General features: G+C 44.0%; 1 protein-coding gene across 2 annotated transcripts in view; it reads right to left on the minus strand.

The window, feature by feature from the left end:
- Positions 1 to 26,551, minus strand: part of SEPHS1 (selenophosphate synthetase 1) — a 118,157-nt gene that overhangs the window by 80,089 nt on the left and 11,517 nt on the right. For both annotated transcript variants that reach the window (XM_082257138.1, XM_082257137.1), the window contains exon 2: positions 11,974 to 12,239. In XM_082257138.1, coding sequence (XP_082113264.1) covers positions 11,974 to 12,166 — 193 coding nt within the window. In that variant the 5' untranslated portion in view covers positions 12,167 to 12,239. The remainder of the gene's footprint in view (positions 1 to 11,973; positions 12,240 to 26,551) is intronic.

Consider the following 26,551-nt stretch of genomic DNA (forward strand, 5'->3'; position numbering starts at 1 on the left):
CTCTTGACAATACCCCACAGATTTTCTATGGGGTTTAGGTCAGGCGAGTTTGTTGGCCAATCAAGCAGTGATACCATGATCATGAAACCAGGTATTGGTACTTTTGGCAGTGTGGGCAGGTGCCAAGTCCTGCTGGAAAATGAAATCAGCATCTCCATAAAGCTGGTCAGCAGAGGGAAGCATAAAATGCTCTAGAATTTGCTGGTAGAGGGCTGCGCTGACTTGATAAAACACAGTGGATCAACATCAGCAGATGATATGGCTCCCCAAATCATCACTGACTGTGGATTCTCCACTGTGGACGGAAAAGTTCCACAGTCTGATGATTCAGGTGCTAAATCCCAACTTGTTCACAATTCCCAAACCCAAAATGGGTCATTCAATCCATCTTGGATCTCAAACCTCTGAATGTCCTCATTCAAGCTCCAAAACTCTACAGTGTCCCAAATTAGAACCCAGTCTTGAGGATCAATTTGCATACAAAGCTTCCTTTCCCATTGTGACACATAAGGTAAAGGGGTGGGACACAGACACTCCAATAAAGACTGTGAAATAGAGGAGATAGCCCTTTAACCTGTGAATCATTAAGATAAAGACCCCATTGAGCAATAGGGGATGCAGACAATGAGAGCGTAGGAGTTTTTTTTTTCTTTTAGAATGGCAAAGGCCAAGAAATCTGCCAAAGTATATGATAATCAAAGCATGGCAAACAAAAGCCAGCATACTGAACAAAGGATATAGGCATTGTATAGTGTGTTTGTAGCCAGGTTTGGAAATGTGAGCCAAAACCCCACTGGACAAGCACATAGAATAAATAAGGCCCTGAAATTGTGTCAAAGGCTTTCTGTATGCCCATTGACAACAGCAGACTACGGATACATTACTTTTTGAATAAGACGCTTGTACAGGGAGTCTCTAATGTAGCTACCGATTCATTCCCATATGACTGTGGGATGTGAATCTGGTTCTCTCTGCACTTTAGAGAGATGAATGTCTCTAATGGGTTTCTGCTCTCACCGACAAGGCAACATTTCTTGTAGCCTGCAATGCTCCTGCAATGCGAGTGTTTTAAACTCAAGGCCTTATCCTGCAAAGAACCTTTTTTGGTTTTGCATAGGGCCAAGGTGGTATTGAGACCCAGGATTTCCTTCCTATCAAAGTAATTTCTGGATTTCCACTTAAACCACAACATTGTTCGTTCATCATTCTATGATCCATAGGTGGCTCAGACAAACCATTAGCCAAGCTTATGGTTTTGAGAAATAGGTTCTAACCCATCCTGACAGGGTGCCTGCTACTAGATCTGTGAGGCAAGGCTTTTTGGGCTTTTCAGTTTCAAGCAACTGTTTTCCTGATTTCCAAGTATGTGACTTGCTATTTCAAGTTATACCAGGTGAGTGTTCAGGTTTCATCGGATGCCAGCTTTGGGAAAAAGATCCTTTAAGTGTTTTTCGAACTGCAGAAAGTCCCCAGTTTTTAGCTTTTTTGGGCTTGTTTGCTTTGGTGTTGCTCAACCTCCAGTAGGCATGCTTTTGAAAATCCCAAAAATGAATGATTTCCTAATAGGATATTCGCACTTCACATAAGATCCTTTTCTCTGAGTTTAGGATCATGCTCTCAATACTGCTTGCTACAAAACTGGGGAATGCTGATAGCAGAAGGATTATGCTGGGCTGGCCCAGTATCCATTTCTCCTGTACGCAGCAGTATAACCTGAAAAAAAATTACTTCCTGCGTCACTTAATGGCCTCCAAGGAAAGGATTTTACAGCAAGTACAAAAACCCTATTCTAGTATGAACAGGTTCTCTAATCCAAATAATATTGCTTGAACTTCTTGGCATAAAGCCACGCATATCCTATTTCTGTGTTAGATTGTTTTTAGAGGTAATCTTTTCTGTGAGTTATTTGCACAGTGATGCAAATAAAGTAAAAGGTCTGGCCTACACCAAGCTCCTGTATAGGCTGGTGTCTGCATCCTAAGATATGAAAGACAACAAAAGTGAAAGAAAACAATTGATAAAGAATAGGTAGCAGGATGGGCACAAAGAATTCTAGTATTTTTTCTGTGCAGGTAGGGGGGAAACTCTGCATCAGTTCCTTATTTGACTTGTGTTTGGAGAGCGGTACTGCTTGCCAAATGTGACAGGGGGTTTAATACTTGCGATGGCTGCAAAGAAAAGCATTGGGACCACAGCATGTGTACCCCCCCCCCCTTCCACTGCCTTTGCAGTTTAATGGGGAATCAACTGCATGTTTTTCTCAACCCCAAAATGCAAGTATAAGCAAGCTCTTAGTCAGGTATTGACAAATTTTACAAAAAATCAGCTTAAAATGTTAGAAGCCAGCAAAATACAGTCAGTAGCCTTGGTGGCCATTAAGATTTAGTGTTATTTTATTGACACATAGTAAAGTTTGTAAATGTGTCAGTAAAACAGGGCAAGAGCAATCTCAGGTAACAAATGCCTTGTGTTCATACATTCTTCCATTTACATACACTTTAGTGACACAGATATACAGATATATTTTTTATACACGGTATCTTACAGTGAGTACACCCAGTGGCGGCCGGTGTGTTGTGGGCGCAGGGGCGCCGCCCCCCCTATCCATGCGTCCGGCCCCCTAATCTGCATGCAGGGGCGCCGGACACATGGAGTTCAATGGGGCTTTTTTTTTTTTCATCACCTGATTAGAGCCAGAGGCTCTAATAGGGCGATGCAAAGGGTGGACCCAGGGCGCAGAGCAGTGCGCCCCGACTCCACCCATTGTGTGACAATAGCGAATAAAAATTCGCTATTGTCACACGGATCCTCCTCCCGGCCAATCAGGGAGCGGGTCTAATACCCGATTCCTGATTGGCTGCAAGGCAAACCCCATGCCATTGGCCAAGGAGGAGGCGGGAGCGGAAGGACCCAAGGAGACGCGCCGGAGGGGCTGAGTAGAAGCCGCGCCGCTGCTGATCCTGGTAAGTGCACTGGATTGAAGGGGGCACGCACGCTGGTCACTGGATGGAAGGGGGCACGCACGCTGGTCTCTGCATTGAAGGGGGCACGTACGCTGGTCACTACATTGAAGGGGGCACGTACGCTGGTCACTACATTGAAGAGGGCACGTACGCTGGTCTCTGCATTGAAGGGGGCATGTACGCTGGTCACTGCATTGAAGGGGGCATGTACGCTGGTCACTGCAATGAAGGGGGCATGTACGCTGGTCACTGCATTGAAGGGGGCATGTACGCTGGTCACTGCATTGAAGGGGGCATGTACGCTGGTCACTACATTGAAGGGGGCATGTACGCTGGTCACTCTGCATTGAAAGGGGGCACGCTGGTCACTCTGCATTGAAAGGGGGCATGCTGGTCACTCTGCATTGAAAGGGGGCACACTATACCTTAATTACTGAAGGCCCCTTTCACACTTTTGCGACCTCAAAGTCACACAATTTTTTACAGCGTTTTTTGCCGCAAAGCAATGCCTATTACATTTTTCTGTTTGAGCCCCCCCAAAAAATTTTGAGCACCAGCTGCCACTGAGTAAACCCCTCACATTTTTGTAAATATTTTATTATATCTTTTCATGCGACAACACTGAAGAAATTACACTTTGCTACAATGTAAAGTAGTGATTGTACAGCTCAAAATAACTCAACACAGCCATTAATGTCTAAACCGCTGACACCAAAAGTCAGTATACCCCTAAGTGACAATGTTCAAATTGGGCCCAATAAGCCATTTCCCTCCCCGGTGTCACATGACTCGTTAGTGTTACAAGGTCTCAGGTGTGAATGGGGAGCAGGTGTGTTATATCTGGTGTTATCGCTCTCACTCGCTCATACTGGTCACTGGAATTTCAACATGGCACCTCATGGCAAAGAACTCTCTGAGGATCTGAAAAAAGAATGGTTGCTCTACATAAAGATGGCCTAGGCTATAAGAGGATTGCCAAGACTCTGAAACTGAGCTGCATCATGAGGGCCAAGACCATACAGCCGTTAAACAGGACAGGTTCCACTCAGAACAGGCCTCGCCATGGTCCACCAAAGAAGTTGAATGCACGTGCTCAGCGTCATATTCAGAGGTTGTCTTTGGGAAATAGACGTACGAGTGCTGCCAGCATTGCTGCAGAGGTTAAAGGGGTGGGGGCAGCCTGTTAGTGCTCAGACCATAAGCCACACACTGCATCAAATTGGTCTGCATGACTGTCGTCCCAGAAGGAAGCCTCTTCTAAAGATTACGCACAAGAAAGCCCACAAACAGTTTGCTGAAGACTAAAGACATGGATTACTGGAACCATGTCCTGTGGTCTTATGAGACCAAGATAAACTGATTTGGTTCAAATGGTGTCAAGGCTATGTGGCAGCAACCAGGTAAAGAGTACAAAGACAAGTGTGTCTTGCCTACAGGGTTGCTTGTGAGTGCCAAAGGGAACCTGCGCCTCCATTGCAGCGCAGCTGCGTCCTCCATCTGTAAGGTCTCATGCACAGATACAATCAGTGCGTCCACCAGCGCCTTTTTGTGCACAGGTTGCAGATGAGGAGGAATCATCCTTACTATCAGAGGATTTCGGGTGCATGGTTGCAGACCCAGCAGGGTGACCATGTCCGCGGCAGCCGAATCAGATTGAGGATCTGATGAGACAGGGTAAGGCAGGGGGTGCTTTTTGCTAGCCCGTCGCGCGAAGGCCACCTCCACCCGGGACACAAAGGACTCCAGGACCGCCATCAGTGCATCGATGGATGGTTGGGACCTGGAGGGCCCCACAGCCTCAGAGAGGGGATCAGGTGGGGAGATGTGCTCCAAAAGACTCCTTGAGTGACCAGGGGAACCCCACAAGAAAGTTATAAAAACACTGCCAAGGACACCCCCACCGCACTGGCAGCACCACCCAGTCGCTAGGCACAGAGCACAAAGTGATCCTCAGCAGAGAGGGAGAGAACCCCACCAGACTCACCACCCAGAAACCAGGCATCGCAGCCACCAGGAGAACCTGCACTGCACTAGCGGGGATCAAGAAGTAAAAGGACCCAGGAGTCAGCACCAGAGGATGAGGAGGGGCTCCCACTGCTAAAATCACTGCTCACAGGGCTCCAGTATCGTAGCAGCTGCTATTTTCAAATGGCTCCTGGACTACACAAACATGCTGTGCACAGAAACACACAGGCTACAACAAAATTGCGGCACCACAAGGCTTCCAGGGACCCAGGAGGGACTCCCAGACCTCAGAGACAGACCCAGGCAGGACAGGGGGCCCTAGCAGGAGCCCCCACCAGGTACAAATCCCCCGCCCTTGCACAGCTGATTTTTCGGTCGCCGGTGGAGCACCCCCCCAGCCCCCTTCACCAGTATAATGCCCTGCCCTCACCCAGAGAGGTGAACCAGATCACTCAAACAGCCCCAGCATAAGTGGAAAGGTGGGAGGGGTAGGATGGGGGGACAGATGGAAGGGGGGTGCCTGACAGGAAGGAGGGGGAACCTGGGGGGTCCGACAGTCCCAAGGCACACGTCCACCCCAAATCCCTGGAGGGGGGAGCTACTGACCATACCAGGAACCAGGGCCAGACAGAGGGTCAAGAGACTCCAAGAAAGAAGTCAGAGTGTAAGAGACTGCCAGAGAGAGCGTAAGATACGGCCACTAAAAGAGTCAAAGAGTGCAAAAGCTATGACCAAGAGTACATTTTGTGAAAAAAGATGAAATGATTTGCCAGCTTGGAATAACTGCACTCTCAATAGATGTAGCAGATCACTCTTAGGCCCATTCACAACTGAGCATTTTGGGAACATGTGAAAACCGATCGTCATGCCAAAATACAGCAAGGAAATGCGTAGAAAAAAAAAAAAAAAAAAAAGAAAGGTGCGAGAACTTCTTTTGGCGCATGTCACACATAGGGCAGCCTATACAAGTGAAACGGCTGCCCTATGCTGTCATGCAAAGAACATGCGTTAGTATGACATGGAGGAGCGAATAGGGCCTGTTGAAAGTAAGGCCTCTTTCAGTCTACTGGAGTGGCAAGCAATGTAAATCTGTGATGGGGATCAGAGATGTTTGTGTTCCGCTGCAGTCAGCAAGCCTATGTAAACACAAGTTTGCAGAATACTTTTAATAACCTTCACTACATTTCGCAATGTGCTGAGAAAATGTATTCACATAAAATATATCGGCTAAAAGGGTTACATTTTCACTTTGAACTTCATGTAATAGGTAACTTAGAAAGCAGGAGTTGCTGTACTTACTTTACTTTTGAAGGGGAATTTTTGATTTTACATAACTGAAAAATTGGGATTTTTGACTTACCGTACAATCCATTTCTCTGATGTTCACTGACGGATACAGCTCCTGATTCTTCTTAACCAATGAGACGTCCCAAAGCAGTGTTAAACATGAGGGGTGGGAAAAATATCAGAAAAAAAATTCCAAGGCTAACCGTAGCCAATTAGGTAACATAGCTCTACCATAAACAACTGGAGCTCACCTGAAAAACAATACACCCTCAAAGTGGATAAAGTCCTCTAAACAGCAGCCTGCATAACCTTGCAGCTAAAAGAAGCACCTGCAGATGCCAACACATCCATATTATAAAAACTTTGTAAAAGTGTGCACTGGCAACCAGGTGGCCGCCTTGCAAACCTGTGTCACTGATGCATGATAAACGGAAAGCCCAGGAGGCACTAGGCGCGCTAATAAGAGTACGTCTTGACAGGGAAAAGAAGGAACATGACCCTTGATGGAATAGGCCTGAACCACTTTCGGTCTGATCCATCTGGAAATGGTCGCAGAGGAAGCAGACAGCCCTTTGTGAGGTCCGTCTGTGAGCACAATATTGAGTCTGACTTTATGAAAGTCTCTGTAGCTGCCAGGTACTCCCTAATTGCTCTGACCACATCCAGGGCATGCAAGGCAATTTAATTTAGAGGTTTAAGCCTGGGACACAGGGAAGGCAACACAATGTCTTCAGTCAAATGAAAGTCAGAGACCACCTTAGGAAGGAATGACGGACAGGGGCGAAGCACCACCTTATCCTTGTGAATCCCCATAAGGTGACCGACAGAATAACGTTGCAAGTTCCGACACCCTGTGCGCAGAGGTGAAAGCCACCAAAAAAGGCCACCTTCTGGGACAGCAAAAGCAGGAAAAGCAGCAACGGAGCCCGAACTGAAGGAACCAAAATACTGAACACCCTGAAAAAAGGTACGCACCAGGGAGTGTGTGGCCAAAGGTCGTTGGAAATAAAAAAAAAAAAAAAAAAAAAACCTGCCAAAGCCGATACCTGGCCCTTGATGGTACTCAAGGCCAATTGCTGTTTCACCCCCCCCCCCCCCTGTTGAAGGAAGAATAAGATCCGATCCGCTGAGAAGGAGAGAGGATGAACCCCAAGAGACTCACACCATGCACTGTACGTCTTCCAGTACAACGGTAGATCTTCATAGAAGTAGATTTCCTAGCTTTCAACAGCGTAGGAATCACCGACTCAGACAAACCTCTATCCTTCAGCACCTGTGGTTCAACAGCCAAGCCGTCAAAGCGAGCAACTGTAAAGCAGGATGGAAGATTGGTCCTTGGGATAGCAGATTCACCATTAGAGGAAGTCCCCAAGGAGCATCGGCAACCACCAGTACCAGATCGGCGTATCAAGAACGGCAATTCTTTCTGCCTCGATCCTGCACAGGAGATCGAGAGGACTGGAGTGAATCAGCAGCCCGCCTTTAGAATGCCGGTTACTTACTAAGCCGCCAGAACACTTCTTGTGCCCCCTTGGCGATTGACAGACCATGGCCGTGGCCTTGTCCGAATTAATTCATACCGGACACCCCTGAGGATGAATTGTCCAATGAGCCAAACAAGTCTGATCAATCGGAGTTCCAATATATTAATCGTCAGTCTACACTCTGAGTGCATCTGTGCTGAGGATACCTCACCACCCGGACAGGCTGGCATCCGTGGAGACAACCATCCAGTACTGGGGGAGAAGGATTTTCCCTGTTGAAGCGCCAGAGAATGAAGCCACCTCTAGGGACCATGAATCCTTGTCCCATTTCACCAGAATCTCTTTTGCAGAGATCTTGTGTGGAACAGTGCAAACAGACCACCTCGAAGGCCCAGCACCCGCATGCAAGCCCAGAGGGATGACCGTCTGCTGAACAACAGAAGCTGAATTGTCTCCTGCAATGTCTGGAGTTCTTCCAGAGGAAGAAACACTCTGGCTGAGGCCAAGTCCAGAGTCAGACCCAGATAGTCCAGTTTTTGAGGACAGAACCAAAGCAGATTTCTGAAGGTTCATTATCCAACCAAACTTTCGCAGAGTAATCTCCAGATGTCCATCAGAGCAATCGGGAGACTCCGCTCGCAGAAGATCGTCTAGGTACCCTAGTACTGCGATCCCCCGCTGACTTAAACAATGCCAGCACTTTTGTGAAAACCCAAGGAGCGGAAGCGAGACCAAAAGGTCAACACCACAAACTGATACTGCTCCTCGCCCACGGCAAAACGGAGGAAGCGCTGGTGACCGGCACATATAAGAATGTGCGGGTAGGCACCCTTTAGGTCGATAGAAGCGAGAAGAAAACCCCCTGATGTAGGGACGCCACTACTGTGCGAATTGACTTCATGCAGAACTTCAGCACCCGCACAAAGCAGTTTAGCACCACGAGGTCCAGAATTGGACGTACCTTGCTTTCCTTCCTGGGAACTGTAAAGAGGTTTGAGTAAAAACCCCTGAAAAAGTTTAGAAGTCGGGACCGGAACAATCAGCCCTTAAAGTAACAAGTCTTGCACTGCCCCAAAGAGACCCTGTAAGCGGATCCTGGGACAAGTGCAGGTTGGAAGGGAAGACCCTTTCCGGAGGATAAGACTGAACTCAATCTTGTAGCCTGTACCAAACCGCCAATGCCCGAACCTGGCCCTTAATGGTACTCAAGGCCAGACGCTGCTCAACACCTCGTTGGAGGAAGTCAAACTCAGAGTCCCCGAAAAGGAGCGGGGGTGAACTCCAGGGGATTCACATCCACAAGTACGCTCTTCAAACGTGATGTTAAATCTACCTAGAAGTAGATGTACTAGCTTGCAACAATGTGGGAATCACCGATTCAGACAACCCTCTAGCCTTCAGCACCTGGATTCCGACAGCCAAGCCGGTAAAGCTAGCGACTATAAAGAAAGATGGAAGATTGGCCTGTGAACCAACAGATCTCCTCTAAGAGGGAGTCTCCAAGAAGCATCGACGACCAACCGTATCAGATCTGCGTACCAAGACCGGCGAGGCCAGTTTGGAGACACTAGGATGCCTGCATTCCCTTCTGCCTCGAGCCTACGCAGGAGTCTTGGCAGAAAAACATATCAGACTATACCGGCCCCAAAAGGAGCCACCACTGGCGTTGGCCAGAGGATCCAGAAACTGTTCCACAAACCCAAGCAACTTACTGTTGAGACGAGAAGCCAACAGAACCAACTCGGGAGTTCCCCACTGGAAACACAACGGACTAAACACCTCCAGAGGAAATGTCCAGTATATCGATCGGTGGTCTGGATCTTTCCAGACAAGACACCCTGACCACAATCTCTGCCAAACAACGCCACCCCACTCGGACAGGCTGGCATCCGTGGTGACCACCGTCCAGTACAGGGGAAGAAAGACTCTGTTGAAGCACCTGAGAGCGAAACCAGTGAAGCAGGGACCTTCTCGTACTCCGGCACAACAGGATCAGATTGTCTAAAGACTGTGGATTTTTGTTCCACGTGGCAAGAATCTCTTGCAGAGGTCTCATGTGGACAGATTTTGGGACTCCGGTTGAGTCCAGAACAGACCCAGATAGTCCAACTAGGTGAACGGAAAAAAAAAATTCAACCGAACTCCTGCAGAGTCCGCACAGTAATCTCCTGGTTGTCCGTCAGAGCAGTTGGAGACTCTGCTCGCAGAAGATGTAGGGATGCCACTACCATACGAATGGACTCCATTGAAAACATCTGTACCCGCACAAAGCAATTCACAGCTCGAGGTCCAAGATTGGACATAGCTCACTTTCCTTCCTGGGACCTGCAAACATGTTTGAATAAAACCCATGAAAATTTTTTTCAGATTCTGAAACCATTCCAGCATAGCCTGTCACCACCTAAGAATCTGGGACCTCACTGTACGCATGACAGGGCACCTACTTTTAATGCTCACATGCCTCTATGGTGTAACACTCAACTACCTGAACTCTTAACGATATCGGACCACTCCCTTTAGACCTCCAGGGGTGTCCTATAAATTATATAAGGTTTTCACTGGAGCTGGGCTAAAATCCTTTCAAGAGCTTAAAAGGACAAGTTCTTTCTTTCCAATTCTTTGCTCTTTCAATAGTTACAACTACGACAACTATGACATGCCCTAGGCACCCAATTTCCTGGCCCCTCCTTACCAGTTCCCAGTCCTCCCCACCCAGGATTCAATACTAGGAACGGATCCTAAGAAACTGATTTCAATACTTTTAAATGATCTTCTCACTCCTTCGGCACTAGGTTGGCCTATCAGCTTAAATGCAGATGGACGCAGGATGTTAGGTACACGGAGGATGGGGACTTGGACGAGATACTAGATGCTTGTAAACAGGTGTCTAATGCTTTAGATCACCTTACACAGTTTTACATTCTATAAAGAGCATACCTGACCTCAGCATGCATTGCAAAATATCGCCACTCATTGTCTCAGATGTTCCAACAACCGGGGACCTTTTTCCATATCCTATGAGATTGTCTGGCTATACACAATCATCTCAAGTAGTTAAATTCCTTTATAAGATGGGCTCGCCTTTGACAGTCGACCCAAAGCTGTGTCTTTTAGGTCTCTTTCCTAACCCAGAAGAGAAGTTGGGGATAATTCTTTTTTTTTTTTACAGGAAAAGCTTTTTATTTCTAGGAAGCTTACTGTTCTTTTGGATGCTGTCACCCACTTCTACGCTTCAAGCCTGGAGTCCTAAAGTCAATTCTTTATTGCCCTATAAGAAACCAATCTATATACATAGAGGGTGCCCAGTTAAGTACAACACGATCTAGGACCGATGATTGGCTGTCCCCGATACCTGCTACTAATCAAGTGCTGATACCAAATGCTGTTTATTTATTTTGCCAATTTCTCATGTAGGTGTAAATATACCTTGTATTGTGGCCTATGATATTCTTCCACTGCTTGTATTGTGTACTTCTTTTACATGGTTCATTCTACAGAGCAGGACCAGATAAATGACTCAGCTGTGACCTTGCCATATTGTATTTACCTGCCATTTTTGTAAGATTTCTTCTCAACATTTGAAAAAAAAAAAAAATGCAATTGCTCACAGTTTAAAGGGCTCATACACACGAGGGGGTATACAATTTGCAGGAGTATTGTATCTTTTCAGAATGAAAAAGCAAAGGTTATTCTGTATATCTGTTGCCACTGCATTAATTGGGGGGGGGGGGGGGGGGGGGGTGTGTGTAAACATTAATAGTGTGTAATCAATTGTGCTGCTGCCAGCACATCTTTGATATTTACATGTTGGCCTGAGCAGCAGCCACTAGGCTCCATGTATGCTGTGCGCATGTAAACGTTAGGGCAAACATTACATGCGTACAGTCCTTTTGCTACCAGCACCAAAATCAATGTGGTCATATGCACAAGGCTTAAAAAGGGTACTGCGGCCTTTTTTTGCTGTTGGTTTCTTTTTAAATCTATGTTCTAAGTAAATTGGTCACTACTCACGTCCCCATGGTCCAGTAAGGCCATGTTCATAATGACAGGCCAAAAATCATACATTACATGTGGTCACCAACCTGGGATTAAGTTCCACCAGTGATTTGTTTACACAGACACCATTAGGTCATGAATTACACGGCATTGTGAAAAATGAAACCTACAGAAGATCCTACAACTCAGTGTTAAAAATGCCATGTATTGTATACAATCTCTTTAGTGAGCATCTTTAACTCATATTTACTGAAGTGACACAACACCCAACAACTTACCCAGCCTTGGCATAACTGCACCAAGAAATTGCTCATCATCCTGAAAGTGATTCTCCTGTAAAGATTCTAGCAATTTTTGTAAAACATCTTGAGGAACTTTGCACCCAGTGCCTTTAAGTTCTGCAAAGCGAGTTAGGCGGAAGCTCTTGTCAAGCTCATAACTCTCAGGATTGAAAGATTCTCGGACAGACATGTTTGTCAGATAGAATAATTCTTCAGTTTGCGTCACTTAATCAACAATCCTTTTGGCTCCTTTGTGGATAAACCTAGAGAGTAAAACAAAACATTATAATTAAGAAAAGATCGGCAACATAGCCTTTAAATATTAACTGGCAAAGATGTGTCCATCTCTGGGCAAAAACATGAAGTTTTTTTAACTTTTTATCTTGTATCCTTGGATAAAATAAGGCCATCTATGTCCCACATCTATATGGGCTGAATGAAGAATAGGAATCAGGAGCCCCTGCAGAAAACCTGTTACGGCTCCTTCCTATTATAGGAGCCAGTCCTCCTATAATAGAAAAGATCAATTATAATAATTAAATGAATAAATAAATAAAACTAATGACCTCCACTCCCAAACACTCTCAGATACGGGTTAGAACAAACATACATATTTGGCAGCACCTATTCTAGGGGTAGAAGAATAGCTTTAAAGCCATCATTTAAGTTTAACTCCAAGATGATGATAGTCTGTAAAAGGTTTTTAAATGTGTGGCTTACATTTTGGAAACAATTTTGATGCTATCGACATAGTCTGATTTTTATATCTACTGTACAATTGGCAAATTTTACTGTGCTTGCACTAGAAAAAAAATCCTAAGCATATTTTGAACAAACGAAAAAAAAAAAAAAAAAAAGCAACATTTTTTTTTTTTAGGTTGACAAAACAAAGATGAAGGAACTGAGTGTTGTCAGCCCTGCCCATTGTCTTTTGCTAAACTACTCAACGACTCCCACTGTTTTCTTATCCACAGCATAGGGACTAACACAGTCTAAGATAAGATCAGGAAGGGCTATTTTTATTATTATTTTTTTGAGAGGATGCAGGAAAAGAGCACGGGAGACATCTGAATCTCAGACAAGATCAACAGGTATTTCTTTTTGCACTTTAACATATATAAAAGCACTTTCGACTGTATTCATAACAGACTAAAGGAGGCAAATAAAGTTCATTTAAGCACGTGTGTTCACTTTAAGCGTGTATGTAAAAAAACTGGGGGGGGGGGGGGAGAAATGTGTTTGGCAGCCAAATAGTTAATCTAATTACAAAAGGTGTGCAAGAGAAATCTCAAAAAATCAAAACGCACATCAAAATTACTAATTAAACACCTTGAAAAATTGGATTTTTGTCCAACTGTAAAATCCATTTCTCTGATGTTCATTGACGGACATGGCTCGGCTCTTCATCTTCTTGACCATGTGGTTATACTGCCCCCTACAGGAGTAGGACACTAGGCAGAGAAAAACCTTGAACACGCCTATGGGGCAGTCCCTGGGGGTATACTCCCACTTCCTGCTATAGATGCTCAGTTTTGTAACAAGCAGTGTCAGAAGGAAAAGGCCCAACTGCATAGAGGGGCGGGTGCTGTGTCCTCCAATAAACATCAGAGAAATGGATTTTACTGTAAAACAAAAATACCATTTTCCCTTTCGTTATTAACGGACACAGCTCTTCATGTTCTTGACCCTAGGGACGTCCTAAAGCAGTGTCAAACATGAGAGGTAGGAAAAGCAAAAAAAAAAAAAAAACTTCCTGTGACCTTTCAAGACTTTTTGGAACCCCCAGCAGAGGCCAGAAAGGGCTTGGATCCCTTGAGACCCTAAGGGATGAAGAGGTCGCTAGTGAGCTGAAAAGGAGGTTCCCAGTCTGCGACGGGACTCATTACCCCTATAAGCTTGAGGAAGAAGAGTACTCTTTCCACCTATGAGGCCCTTGATGAGGTCACCCAAGGAAGCTCAAAACAGGCGATCCCCCACAGATAGAAGATCAGACAAGGCCTTCTTAGAAGCCTGGTTCGCAGACCAGCATTTCAGCCAAAGACCCACAGTGACCGAAATTTTAGAAGGGCTGGGGGGGGGGGGGGGGAATGGGAACCTGGGGGTCCGACTATCCCAGGGAGGGGCCCACGTCCACTCCAAAACCCTCCAGGGGTAGTGGGGAGACAGTTACTTACCACACCAGAAACGGGGTGGGCACCGCTGTGGACCTTGCTTCATCGTAATGTGGGTGCTATCGGCCAGGAGGAAACACTGCGTCTCAGGCCAAAGCTAGTTCGTATGCGCCCTTGCAAGACGTTTAACTCGCAAGCCAGCCCCCATCCATTGGGGCTATGTCACAGCTGACCTAGCATGGAGATGTGGTCTGCACGCGCTCGCTGGCCGGACTGGGGGGAGCCCTAAGGATCTATATTATCCAGTTTGTCGCCCAGTCCAGCACTTGATTGTAGCTCTCACAGGACAAAATAATAAAAAGAGGAAAAAATTCCATGTAAAAAGAAAAAAATTGCCAGGACCAGAGATCCCAGCAAGGAACTAGGTCCTTACTCCTTACCAGGCAGAAAAAAAAAAAACTGAATACCTATAGCAGGAAGTGGAAGTATACCCCCAGGAACTGCCCCATAGGGGTGTTCAAGCTTTTTCTCTGCCTAGTGTCCTACTCCTGTAGGGGGCAGTATAACCCTATGGTCAAGAAGATGAAGAGTTGTGTCCGTCAATGAACAAAAGAGAAAAAAAAAAAAAAAGGGTTACTTCCCTTTAAAGTATAACTAAAAAAAAAAAAAAAAAAAAGTAGCAGTAGTTTTGGCAGGAGAAATTTGCAAGGTGTCTTCTGCCAAAAAAAAAAAAAAAAAAAAAAAAAAAAAAACACCGCTTCCCTCTTGCATTTCGCTTTTTCTTTCACTTAGTGTACATGGCCTGTGGGCACATGCATACAGTAGCATTAATCCTGGCCTATTTCCAGCACCTGTAAGATAGAGGGGAGTATTCCAGGAGGCAAGTGTGCCATAATGTGCAAGTGTGAGGTGCATTCTAATAGCTCATATGTCACAAAGCAGATATGTTTTTATTAGGAAGGATACATTTGTTTGGCATACATCCTGTATTTACCAGTCCTTTATTTGTCCTGTTTAAAAAAAATAATCAACATCCATTATGTCCCTGTAACCATATTAAGGCCCCTTTCACACTACTGCAACGCAATTTTGCCGCGATTTTTGCCGCGATTTTGAAAGCATGGGCAAGGCTATATGCCTCAAAATGCATTAAAATCGTGGCAAAGTAGTGCAGGAACTACTTTGAAGTCGGTGCGACTTCAAAACGCACTGATATGAATGGGGCTCATTGAAAATAATGGAAAACGACTTGTCATGCGATTTTGCGGTCCACAATCGCGGGACAAGTCGCACTAGTGTGAATGGGGCCTTAAACAGATTTTCCAATGCTAGAAGTATTAAAGTCACCATTGCTGGCTTGTTTGGGCAACACAGTTGCTAAGTGGTAAGCACTTTTGCCTAGCAGCTCTGTGGTCGTCAGTTCAAATACCAACCACAGCACTACCTGCCTGGAGTTTGCATGTTCTCCTTGTGCCTGCGTGGGTTTCATTTGGGCACTCTGGTTTCCTCCCACACTCCAAAGACATGCTGGTAGGTGAATTGTCTCCTGTCCAAATTGGCACTAGTATGTGTATGTATGAATGCGGGTTGAGTTAGGGACCATAGAATGTAAGCTCCTGGTGGGCAGGGATTGATATGAATGTATAATATACTGTATATGTAAAGTACTGCGAAAATTGACGGTGCTATATACTGTGAGTACCTGTAACAAATAAGTGCATAATCTAGGGCTAAAATTTGTTATCTTCAATGTTAAGTGAGTTACTGAACTGCGCCAAGTATGTACATGTGAGGTGTCAGGACACTGGGTATGTACATGCTTGTTCTGGGTCAGGGACTCCTTCAGAATGGCCATACATTTTTTTAATTCAGTCTCTGGGCTGAAATATAACAGATTCCTTCTTCCACGCTACACAGCACAGGTAGACAAATCCCCCTGCTGAACTATTGTATTTTGACAGGCGCCATCAGAATGTCCAAGATGTCACATCTCTGGAATCAAGCGAGTACTTGGTGAAACGTTTGGGAGAGGGGTAGACCTAGGCAGGGCTGTAGTGCGCTATGTCCAGGTTAAGAAGGCTGGATGTGATCTGCCGTCATTGATACGCGGCTTCCTGCTTTCCTACAGGGTACACCATCTTGGTATCTAACCTCCCATGAGTGCTTCAGTCATGCATATATCAACAACTAACTGTTTATTTGTACATGCCTGTTTGAACACACTATTTTGATAAGGTAATATGTATAGGAAACTATCTGCTCACTTGATGACACATTAAAAATGAAGTCCTAAAACTGTACCCCAACTTAATCACACCCCAGAAATGCCCAGATAATGCTAAGTTCTGTTGGAAGATTAATTTTTGATTATTTCCTGTTACATCTTATACAGCCAAACTTAAAGTGGTATTAAACCCCAAAACAAAAAAGTGTATTATATTGCAGCTTACCAATCAGATGTGGTGGCTGCATCAGTTTACTCTTCTTTTGCCTTTTTCCATTCGTTTTCACCTGGTGAACTGGCCAGTAACAAACCTCCTGTATTAGTGGGACACAACTCTGGAGGAATGAGCATTGGAGGTACATCACACAGCACCATTGTCACTCTGGGGAGGGGTGGACGGAGGTTAGTATTAACTGTATTAGCAAATTTAGATACACTAACAAATTTAAGCCAAACTTCAGCTCATAATCAGTTACAACAAACAGCTTTTTTTCCCCTTTTGGGATAAAGGTTTTGCATGAATAAATAAAAGCTGATCATTTGAACCACCCCTGCCAGTGTTAAGTGGTTTGTCTCATCCATGTAAACTGATTCATTCTGTTGAAGATCATGAGAAAAAAAAAAACACTAATATAGCCATCACATCTATGAATTGGTAACTGCTTTTGGGGTTAGTATTCCTTTCTTAAAGGGTTACCCAAGTTGCTGTTGATCTGTCTATTGTCTATAAAGGTAGCAGCGGCAGGAATAGGGGAGCAGGAGGAATTTTAGAACACTGGATCTTCATGCTGCTACCACTAGTTATCCTTAAGGGCCGTACATATGTGCCGCATATGGGGGGGGGGGGGGGGGGGGGGGCATCAGCTAGTTCAATAGAAAGTGGCCAATATTCAGCCCGAGGGTACGGCAGCAAGGCTGGCTTCTGTCGAAGGGGCATGACTAAACAAGGTCTGCCGAACGGCATGTTTTTAGCACTCTCAGCCAATAACTGAGCGGTGTGTTCTGGCTCCCTGTCAAAATACAATAGCTCAGTGGGGGAGATTGCTGTACTAACATCACATAGCTATTACAGTGGCTCCTCCTGAGCTATTCAGGTTTTTTTTTTTTTCCCATTCAGCCCACTGGGTTGAACGGAAAAAAAAAAAATGAATAGTGTGTACCAAGCTTTAGACACTAGTGGCTGGACACAAACACAGGTGTAATTTAATGGAATGGATAGCTGGGAAAATTTATTTATACAGCCAAGCATACCTCAAAGCACTGGCATATCAGGTGAAAATCATAGCAATCAGAGGTGGTTATCTAACATGCCTGATCACTACTTTCCCTGAGAAATCCGGACGGACGAAAACCCTATTTTCCATCCGTCAAGGAGATTGGACCGGATGGGATCTGACAGGTGGTCCGTTCTCATCCGATTCCCCATAGAGAGCAGCGGGGCTCTGACACCTCCCTCTTTGCACACAGAGCGGAGAGGGAGCTGTCACCTGCCTGCTCAGCAGGGATCAGTGTATAGATCCCCTGCTGAGCAGCACGGAGTCCGCCGGCGGAGCGGACCGTGTGAAAGGAGCCTTAGGTTGCAAGCTCTGCAGATGCATCATAAGTGAAATTGCTCAGCCAGACCAAATAATTAGAAAACATTTATTTTAATTGTACTACTTTGAAAGGTTGGGGGGGGGGGGGGGGTAGCATCTTGGTGGATATTCAGATAAGGTCCCCCTGAACCTACAAATGGGCAGGCAGTTCCAGTTTGTGAACATTGCATGCACAATTGCAGGCCCGTTGTGGACAGTCTTTTTAGGAAATTTTTTGTTTACACTAAGTTTTTGGGACTTTTGTATTTCTTTCCTCCTTGGTTTATGAGATTATATATATATACAGTGTGTATGTATATATATATATATATATATATACACATATACACACATACATACATACACGCATATACATACATACATACATACACACACACACATACATACATGTGGCGTGCAAAATTATTCAGCCCCTTTTACTTTCAGTGCAGCAAGCTCTCTCCAGAAGTTCAGTGAGGATCTCTGAATGATCCAATGTTGACCTAAATGACTAATGATGATAAATAGAATCCACCTGTGTGTAATCAAGTATCCGTATAAATGCACCTGCACTGTGATAGTCTCAGAGGTCCACTTAAAGCGCAGAGAGCATCATGAAGAACAAGGAACACACCAGGCAGGTCCGAGATACTGTTGTGGAGAAGTTTAAAGCCGGATTTGGATATAAAAAGATTTCTCAAGCTTTAAACATCCCAAGGAGCACTGTGCAAGCGATAATATTGAAATGGGAGTATCAGACCACTGCAAATCTATGAAGACCTGGCCGTCCCTCTAAACTTTCAGCTCATACAAGGAGAAGACTGATCAGAGATGCAGCCAAGAGGCCCATGATCACTCTGGATGAACTGCAGAAATCTACAGCTGAGGTGGGAGACTCTGTCCATAGGACTGCACAAATCTGGCCTTTATGGAAGAGTGGCAAAAAGAAAGCCATTTCTTAAAGATATCCATAAAAAGTGTAGTTTAAAGTTTGCCACAAGCCACCTGGGAGACACACCAAACATGTGGAAGAAGGTGCTCTGGTCAGATGAAACCAAAATCTAACTTTTTGGCAACAATGCAAAACTTTGTTTGGCGTAAAAGCAACACAGCTCATCACCCTGAACACACCATCCCCACTGTCAAACATGGTGGTGGCAACATCATGGTTTGGGCCTGCTTTTCTTCAGCAGGGACAGGGAAGATGGTTAAAATTGATGGGAAGATGGATGGAGCCAAATACAGGACCATTCTGGAAGAAAACCTGATGGAGTCTGCAAAAGACCTGAGACTGGGACGGAGATTTGTCTTCCAACAAGACAATGATCCAAAACATAAAGCAAAATCTACAATGGAATGGTTCACAAATAAACATATCCAGGTGTTAGAATGGCCAAGTCAAAGTCCAGACCTGAATCCAATCGAGAATCTGTGGAAAGAACTGAAAACTGCTGTTCACAAACGCTCTCCTTCCAACCTCACTGAGCTTGAGCTGTTTTGCAAGGAGGAATGGGCAAAAATTTCAGTCTCTCGCTGTGCAAAACTGATAGAGACATACCCTAATCGACTTACAGCTGTAATCGCAGCAAAAGGTGGCGCTACAAAGTATTAACTTAACCGCTTGCCGACTGCGCACAGTATATTTACTGCGGCAGTCGGCCCCGGCCAGGCAGAGTGACGTAGGTCTACGTCGCTCGCCTGTCACTCCTTCCAGAGCCAATAGCGGGCGGGCGCGCGCCCGCCGAGGCGCGCGCCCGCCTCGGCTCGTTCACGGAGGAGTGCGGGAGTGTGACTGGCGGACCCGATGTCCGCCGGTCACACTACGATCGCCGCTACAGCGGGAGAAAGACAGAGCGGCTTGTGTAAACAAGCCACCTGTCAGTTCTCCCTGTGTAAAAGTGAAGATCAAACAGTTCTACTATGTAGAACTGTTGATCTTTGTTTTTACACTAGTAGACCTGTCCCTACACAGTTAGAATCACGCCCCTAGGACACACTTAACCCCTCCCTGTCCAATACTGTTATCCCCTTCCCTGCCAGTGTCATTTTTGCAGTAACAGTGCATATGTATAGCACTGATTACTGCAGTAATGTCACTGGTACCCCCAAAAGTGTCAAAAATGTCAGTCAAGGGTCCGATCTGTCCGCCGCAATGTCGCAGTACCGCAAAAAAAAAAATCGCAGATCGCCGCCATTACTCGTTAAAAAAAAAAACACCAAAAATGACAAAAATCTTTCCTTTTGTTAGTAAACGCGATAACTTTTGCGCAAACCAATCAAAATACGCTTTTTGCGATTTTTTTTACCAAACATAGGTAGCGTAAAACAAATTGGCCGAAAATTTTAAAAAATTTTGATTTTTACATTTTTTTTGGGGGGAATTTCATATAAAAAAAAGTGAAAAATATTGTTGTTTTTGCAAAAATTACGCTCTTTTTTTGTTTATAGCGCGTGATCAAAAAATCGCACAGGTGATCAAATACCACCAAAAGAAAGCTCTGTTTGTGGGAAAAAAAGGACGTGAAATTCGTTTAGGTACAGCGTCGCACGACCGCGCGATTGTCCGTTAAAGTCACGCAGTAAAAAAATCGCAAAATAACCCCTGGTCTTTTAGCAGGAAAATCCTCCGGTGGTAAAGTGGTTAAGGGGGCTGAATAAATTTTGCACGCCCAATTTTTCAGTTTTTTATTTGTTAAAAAAGTTTGAAATATCCAATAAATTTTGTTGCACTTCATGATTGTGTCCCACTTGTTGATTCTTCACAAAAAATTACAGTTTTATATCTTTATGTTTGAAGCCTGAAATATGGCAAAAGGTCGAAAAGTGCAAGGGGGCCGAATACTTTCGCAAGGCACTGTGTATATATATATATATATATATATATATATATATATATATATACACACATACATACACACACACACACACACACACAGTTGCACTCATAAGTTTACATACCCTGGCAGAATGTATGATTTCTTGGCCATTCTTCAGGGACTATGAATGATAACACAAAAACTTTTTTTTCACTCATGGTTAGCATTTGGCTGAAGCCATTTATTATCAATCAACTGTGTTTACTCTTTTTAAATCATAATGACAACACAAACTACCCAAATGACCCTGATTAAAAGTTTACATACCCCAGTTCTTAATACCATGTATTGCCCCCTTTAACATCAATGACAGATTGAAGTCTTTTGTGGTATTTGTAGATGAGGCTCTTTATCTTCTCAGATGGTAAAACTGCCCATTCCTCCTGGCAAAAAGCCTCCATCCAGTTCCTGTAAATTCTTGGGCTGTCCTGCATGAATTGCACGTTTGAGATCTCCCCAGAGTGGCTCAATGATATGGAGGTCAGGAGACCGAGATGGCCACTCCAGAACCTTCATTTTATTCTGCTGTAGCCAATGATAGGTCGACCTGGCTTTGTGTTTAGGATCATTGTCATGTTGGAATGTCCAAGTACATCCCATGTGCAGCTTCTGGGCTGATGAATGCAAATTTTCCTCCAGTATTTTTTGGCAACATACTGCATTCATCTTGCCATCAATTCTGATCAAATTCCCTGTGTCTTTGTGAACTCACACATCCCCAAAATATTGCCGATCCACCTCCATGTTTCACAGTAGGAATGGTGTACCTTTCATCATAGGCCTTGTTGACTCCTCTCCAAATATAGTGTTTATGGTTGTAGCCAAAAAGCTAAATTTTGGTCTCATCATTCCAAATGACTTTGTGCCAGAAGGCTTGAGGCTTGTCTCTGTGCCGGTTGGTGTATTGTAAGCGGGATACTTTTTGGCATGTGCGTAGTAATGGCTTTCTTCTGGCGACTCGACCATGCAGCCCATCTTTCTTCAAGTGCTTCCTTATTGTGCATCTTGAAACAGCCACACCACATGTTTTCAGAGAGTCCTGTATTTCACCTGAAGTGATTTGTGGGGTTCTTTGCATCCCGAACAATTTTCTTGGCAGTTGTGGCTGAAATTTTAGTTGGTCTACCTGACCGTGGTTTGGTTTCAACAGAACCCCTCATTTTCCACTTCTTGATTAGAGTTTGAACATTGCTGATTGGCATTCTCAATTCCTTGGATATCTTTTTATATCCCTTTCCTATTTTATACAGTTCAACTACCTTTTCCCGCAGATCCTTTGACAATAATTTTGCTTTCCCCATGACTCAGAATCCAGAAACGTCAGTGCAGCACTGGATGAAAAATGCAAGGGTCTGTCAGGAGTCCAGAAACTCATTGACCTTTTATACACACACACTAATTACAAGCAAACAGATCACAGGTGAGGATGGTTACCTTTAACCACTTGCCGACCAGTCACGTTGACTGTACTGCGGCAAAGTGGCTCATTATCGTCTGACGACGTAAACCTACGTCACCAGACATTCCCCTCTCTCGGCGGCGCGCGCACACCGCCGGAGGCTCGCTCCTGCTGTATTCAGTTACAGCGGGGTCCGGCCAGGGGAGGAGCGGCGGTGATCACCGCCGCTCTTCCCCGATCGTCGGGGATCTAGTGTGGAAATCCGCCCGCTTGTGTAAACAAAGCGGGCGGATCTCCTAAGTGACAGGCAGGGTCAGATTGCAGGGTTCAGCATAGCTGAACCTGCGATCTGTCCCTGTGTCACTCAGTCACCTCCCCCCACACACGTTAGTAAGCACCAGGCATACATTAACCCCTCCCTCTCCAATAAAAATGAACCCCTTCCCTGCCAGTGTCATTTTTACAGTAACAGTGCATATGTATAGCACTGATTACTGTAGTAATGTTACTGGTACCCCCAAAAGTGTCAAAAATGTCAGTCAAGGGGCCGATCTGTCCGGCGCAATGTCGTAGTCCCGCAAAAAAAAAAAAAAAATCGCAGATCACCGCCATTACTCGTAAAAAAAAAAAAAAAAGAAGACAGAAATCTTTCCCTTAGTAAACGCAATAACTTTTGCGCAAACCAATCAAAATACGCTTATTGCGATTTTTTTTACCAAAAATATGTAGCAGAAAACAAATTGGCCTAAAATGATAAAAAATAATAGGATTTTTACATTTTTGGGGGTGGGGGGGGGGGATTTCATATAAAAAAATGTGAAAAATATTGTTTTTTCAAAATTGTCGCTCTTTTTTTGTTTATAGCGCAAAAAGTAAAAAATCGCACAGGTGATCAAATACCACCAAAAGAAAGCTCTATTTGTAGGGAAAAAAGGACATAAATTTAATTTGGTTACAGCGTTGCTCGACCGCGCAATTGTCCTTTAAAGTAACGCAGTGCCGAATCGCAAAATATGGCCTGGTCAGGAATGGGGTAAAACCTTCCGGTCATAAAGCGGTTAAAAATACGCTCATTGTCAAAGACATTTAGCTAAATATATTTTGGCCTAAATATATGACAAAAATTGAATATATTGGATATTTTTTAACTGTCAAAGTAGAAAAATATTTTTTCAAAATTTTCGCTTTTTTTTATGAATAGCGCAAAAAAATAAAAAGCGCAGAGGTGATCAAATACCACCAAAAGAAAGCTCTGTTTGTGGGAAAAAAAAGGACGTAAATTTCGTTTGAGTACGGCTTTGCATGACCGCGCAATTGTCAGTTAAATTCGCACAGTGCCGAATCGCAAAAAGTGGCCTGGACGTAAGACAGCAAAATCCTCCGGTGGTAAAGTGGTTAATAGCCATTCAAACCCCTTTGTGTCAACTTGTGTGCATGTTATCAGGCTAAAATCACCAGGATATGTAAACTTTTGATCGGGGTCATTTGGGTATTCTCTCTTATCATTATGATTTAAAAAGAGTAAACACAGTTGATTGATGATAAATGGCTTCAGCCAAACACTAACCATGAGTGAAAAAGGTTTTTGTGTTCTCATTCATATTCTCTGAAAAATGGCCAAGAAATCATAAATTCTGCCAGGGTATGTAGACTTATGAGCACAGGTGTGTGTGTGTAAGTGTGTGTAATATATATATATATATATATATATATATATATATATATATATATATATATATATATATAGATATACACATATACACAGTATCTCACAAAAGCGAGTACACCCCTCACGTTTTTGTAAATATTTTATTATATCTTTTCATGTGACAACACTGAAGTAGTACAGCTTGTATAACAGTGTAAATTTGCTGTCCCCTCAAAATAACTCAACACACAGCCATTAATGTCTAAACCTCTGGCAACATAAGGGAATCTTTTTTTCACTCACTCACTACTTTACATTGTAGCTAAGTGTCAATTCTTTAGGCTGCATTCACATGTCAGCGTTTGGATCGCGGGCAGAACCGCCGCGGTTCCGCCCGCGATCCGGAGATTATTGCAAATCGCGGGACGCCTAGCGTTGCCCGTTGATTTGCAATAGCCCCCCAAACGCTGAGCGATGTTGCCGCGATTTGCGTCCCGCGATTTTGTTTGCGCGATGTTACCGCGATTTGGCAGGCGGAAATCGCGGCAACATCGCTCAGCGTTTGGGGGGCTATTGCAAATCAACGGGCAACGCTAGGCGTTCCGCGATTTGCAATAATCTCCGGATCGCGGGCGGAACCGCGGCGGTTCTGCCCGCGATCCAAACGCTGACATGTGAATGCAGCCTTAGTGTTGTCACATGAAAAGATATAATAAAATATTTACAAAAATGTGAGGGGTGAGATAATAAAATTATATATATATATATATACACACACACACACACAGTTGTGCTCATAAGTTTACATACCCTGGCGGAATTTATGATTTCTTGCCCATTTTTCCGAGAATATGAATGATAACACAAAAACTTTTCTTTCACTCCTGATTAGTGTTTGGCTTAAGCCATTTATTATCTATCAACCGGGTTTACTCTTTTTAACCACTTAAGCCCTGGAAGATTTTACCCCCTTCCTGCCCAGGGCCTATTTTGCGATTCGGCACTGCGTGACTTTAAATGGACAATTGCGCGGTCGTGCGACGCTGTACCTAAACGAATTTGACGTCCTTTTTTCCCCCACAAACAGAGCTTTCTTTTGGTGGTATTTGATCACCTGTGCGATTTTTTGATCATAAACAAAAAAAAAAAAAAAGGAGCGTAAATTTTGCAAAAATAACAATATTTTTTTAATTTTTTTTATATGAAATTCCCCCCCAAAAAATTTAAAAATCTAAACGCGTTTCGCTGCAAGACACAGCGTCACATGACACATGACAGATGATGCTGTGTCTTACAGCAAAACGCGTCTAGCGATTGGTCGAGCGAATACCACGTGACCTCCGGCCGGTTGACTGTTTGCTGCGGGAGCAGCTAGACGCCGAGCCGTTTTGTGTATTTCTGCATGTGTTTTTAATATGTTTGTGAGTATAAACCCCATTGATTTACCTAAATAAATGCTTTAAAAACGATCTTCACCATGATCGGCTTTCTTTTATGAGGAAATCGGGGATGGATCTTTACCTTACAGCAAGTGACCGTATCTTAAGTGGAGAAGTATAGCACAACAGCTCTTACATGCCTGAAAATAGCTACTTGGCGGTGAGTAGATAACCAAAGGGGGAGACCCCGAATAAAGCACAGACTGAGCACTCAAGCACTTGTGTGATTTTAAGTGAAAGGATTCACCACATCGCAATGATGTATTAATGGACATTTCATTTATTTATTTAATTATATGTATTGAGTCAACAGCACTTTATGAATTTCCATTGAAGTTTTTGATTGATTTTATATATTTACAGATTTTTTGGTCATCACTTTAATTTTTAAGCAGCGCTGCAATCACAGTTTTACATTCTTAAAAAGAGCACCAGCACTTTTTCACTGCAGCTAGCAGCTTTAAAGATCAGCACATTGATTAGCACATATTTGGCACACTAGCACCTTATCCATAAGCGCAGCGTCCCCACAGTTTCATATACCTGCACTACTTTTGGCATGATTTTGGTGCGTTTTGAGGAAAAGACATTATAAGCCCAGTCAAACTCGCATCAAAATCGTGGCAAAATCATGGTAAAATCGTGCGACTTTGAAGTCGCACAAGTGTGAAAGTGGCCTAAATTTATTAAGAACAATTATTTGCAACATTTTTATAACAGAAACCAAGAAAATCTCTTCAGTATTTTGCATTCATATTGCAAAGAATAAAACCCAGTGGTGATTACCACCAAAAGAAAGTTTTACCGGTCTCAAAAAAAATTGTAAAAAAATAATTTGGGTACAATGTTGCATGACTGAGTAATTGTCATTCAAAGTGTAACAGCACTGAAAATGACCTGGGCAGGAAGGGGGTGAAAGTGTCCAGGATTGAAGGGGTAAAGAAGTCAGAAAAAAAAAATTGCAAGGGACAAAATGTACATAGAAAATTCACAACTGTCAGTGCACATTGAAATTTTGGTGTATCTTTTTATTGAAATTGTACTTAACCCACTACATTAAAACCTAAGAAGTTAATCCTATGCAATGTATAAAAAGGCTGTTTGATCCCGTCTTCTCTGATCCTCCCTTTTTCTTTACAGTCCCCAATCCATCTGCTGATAGAACAGAGCCTTGGGGGCACTCTGCACATGCTCAGTTTAGTGAGTGTTGTTAAAGAGTTTTTTTTTTCCTTGGGAGGATGCATGTGATCAGCACAGGGCCAATCAGCACTGCCTGGACAGAGGGTCAGGGGTTTTGCTGGACG

This window comes from Pelophylax lessonae (assembly GCF_965119305.1).
Source record: "Pelophylax lessonae genome assembly, chromosome: 4".
In the NCBI taxonomy this organism is placed as follows: domain Eukaryota; kingdom Metazoa; phylum Chordata; class Amphibia; order Anura; family Ranidae; genus Pelophylax; species Pelophylax lessonae.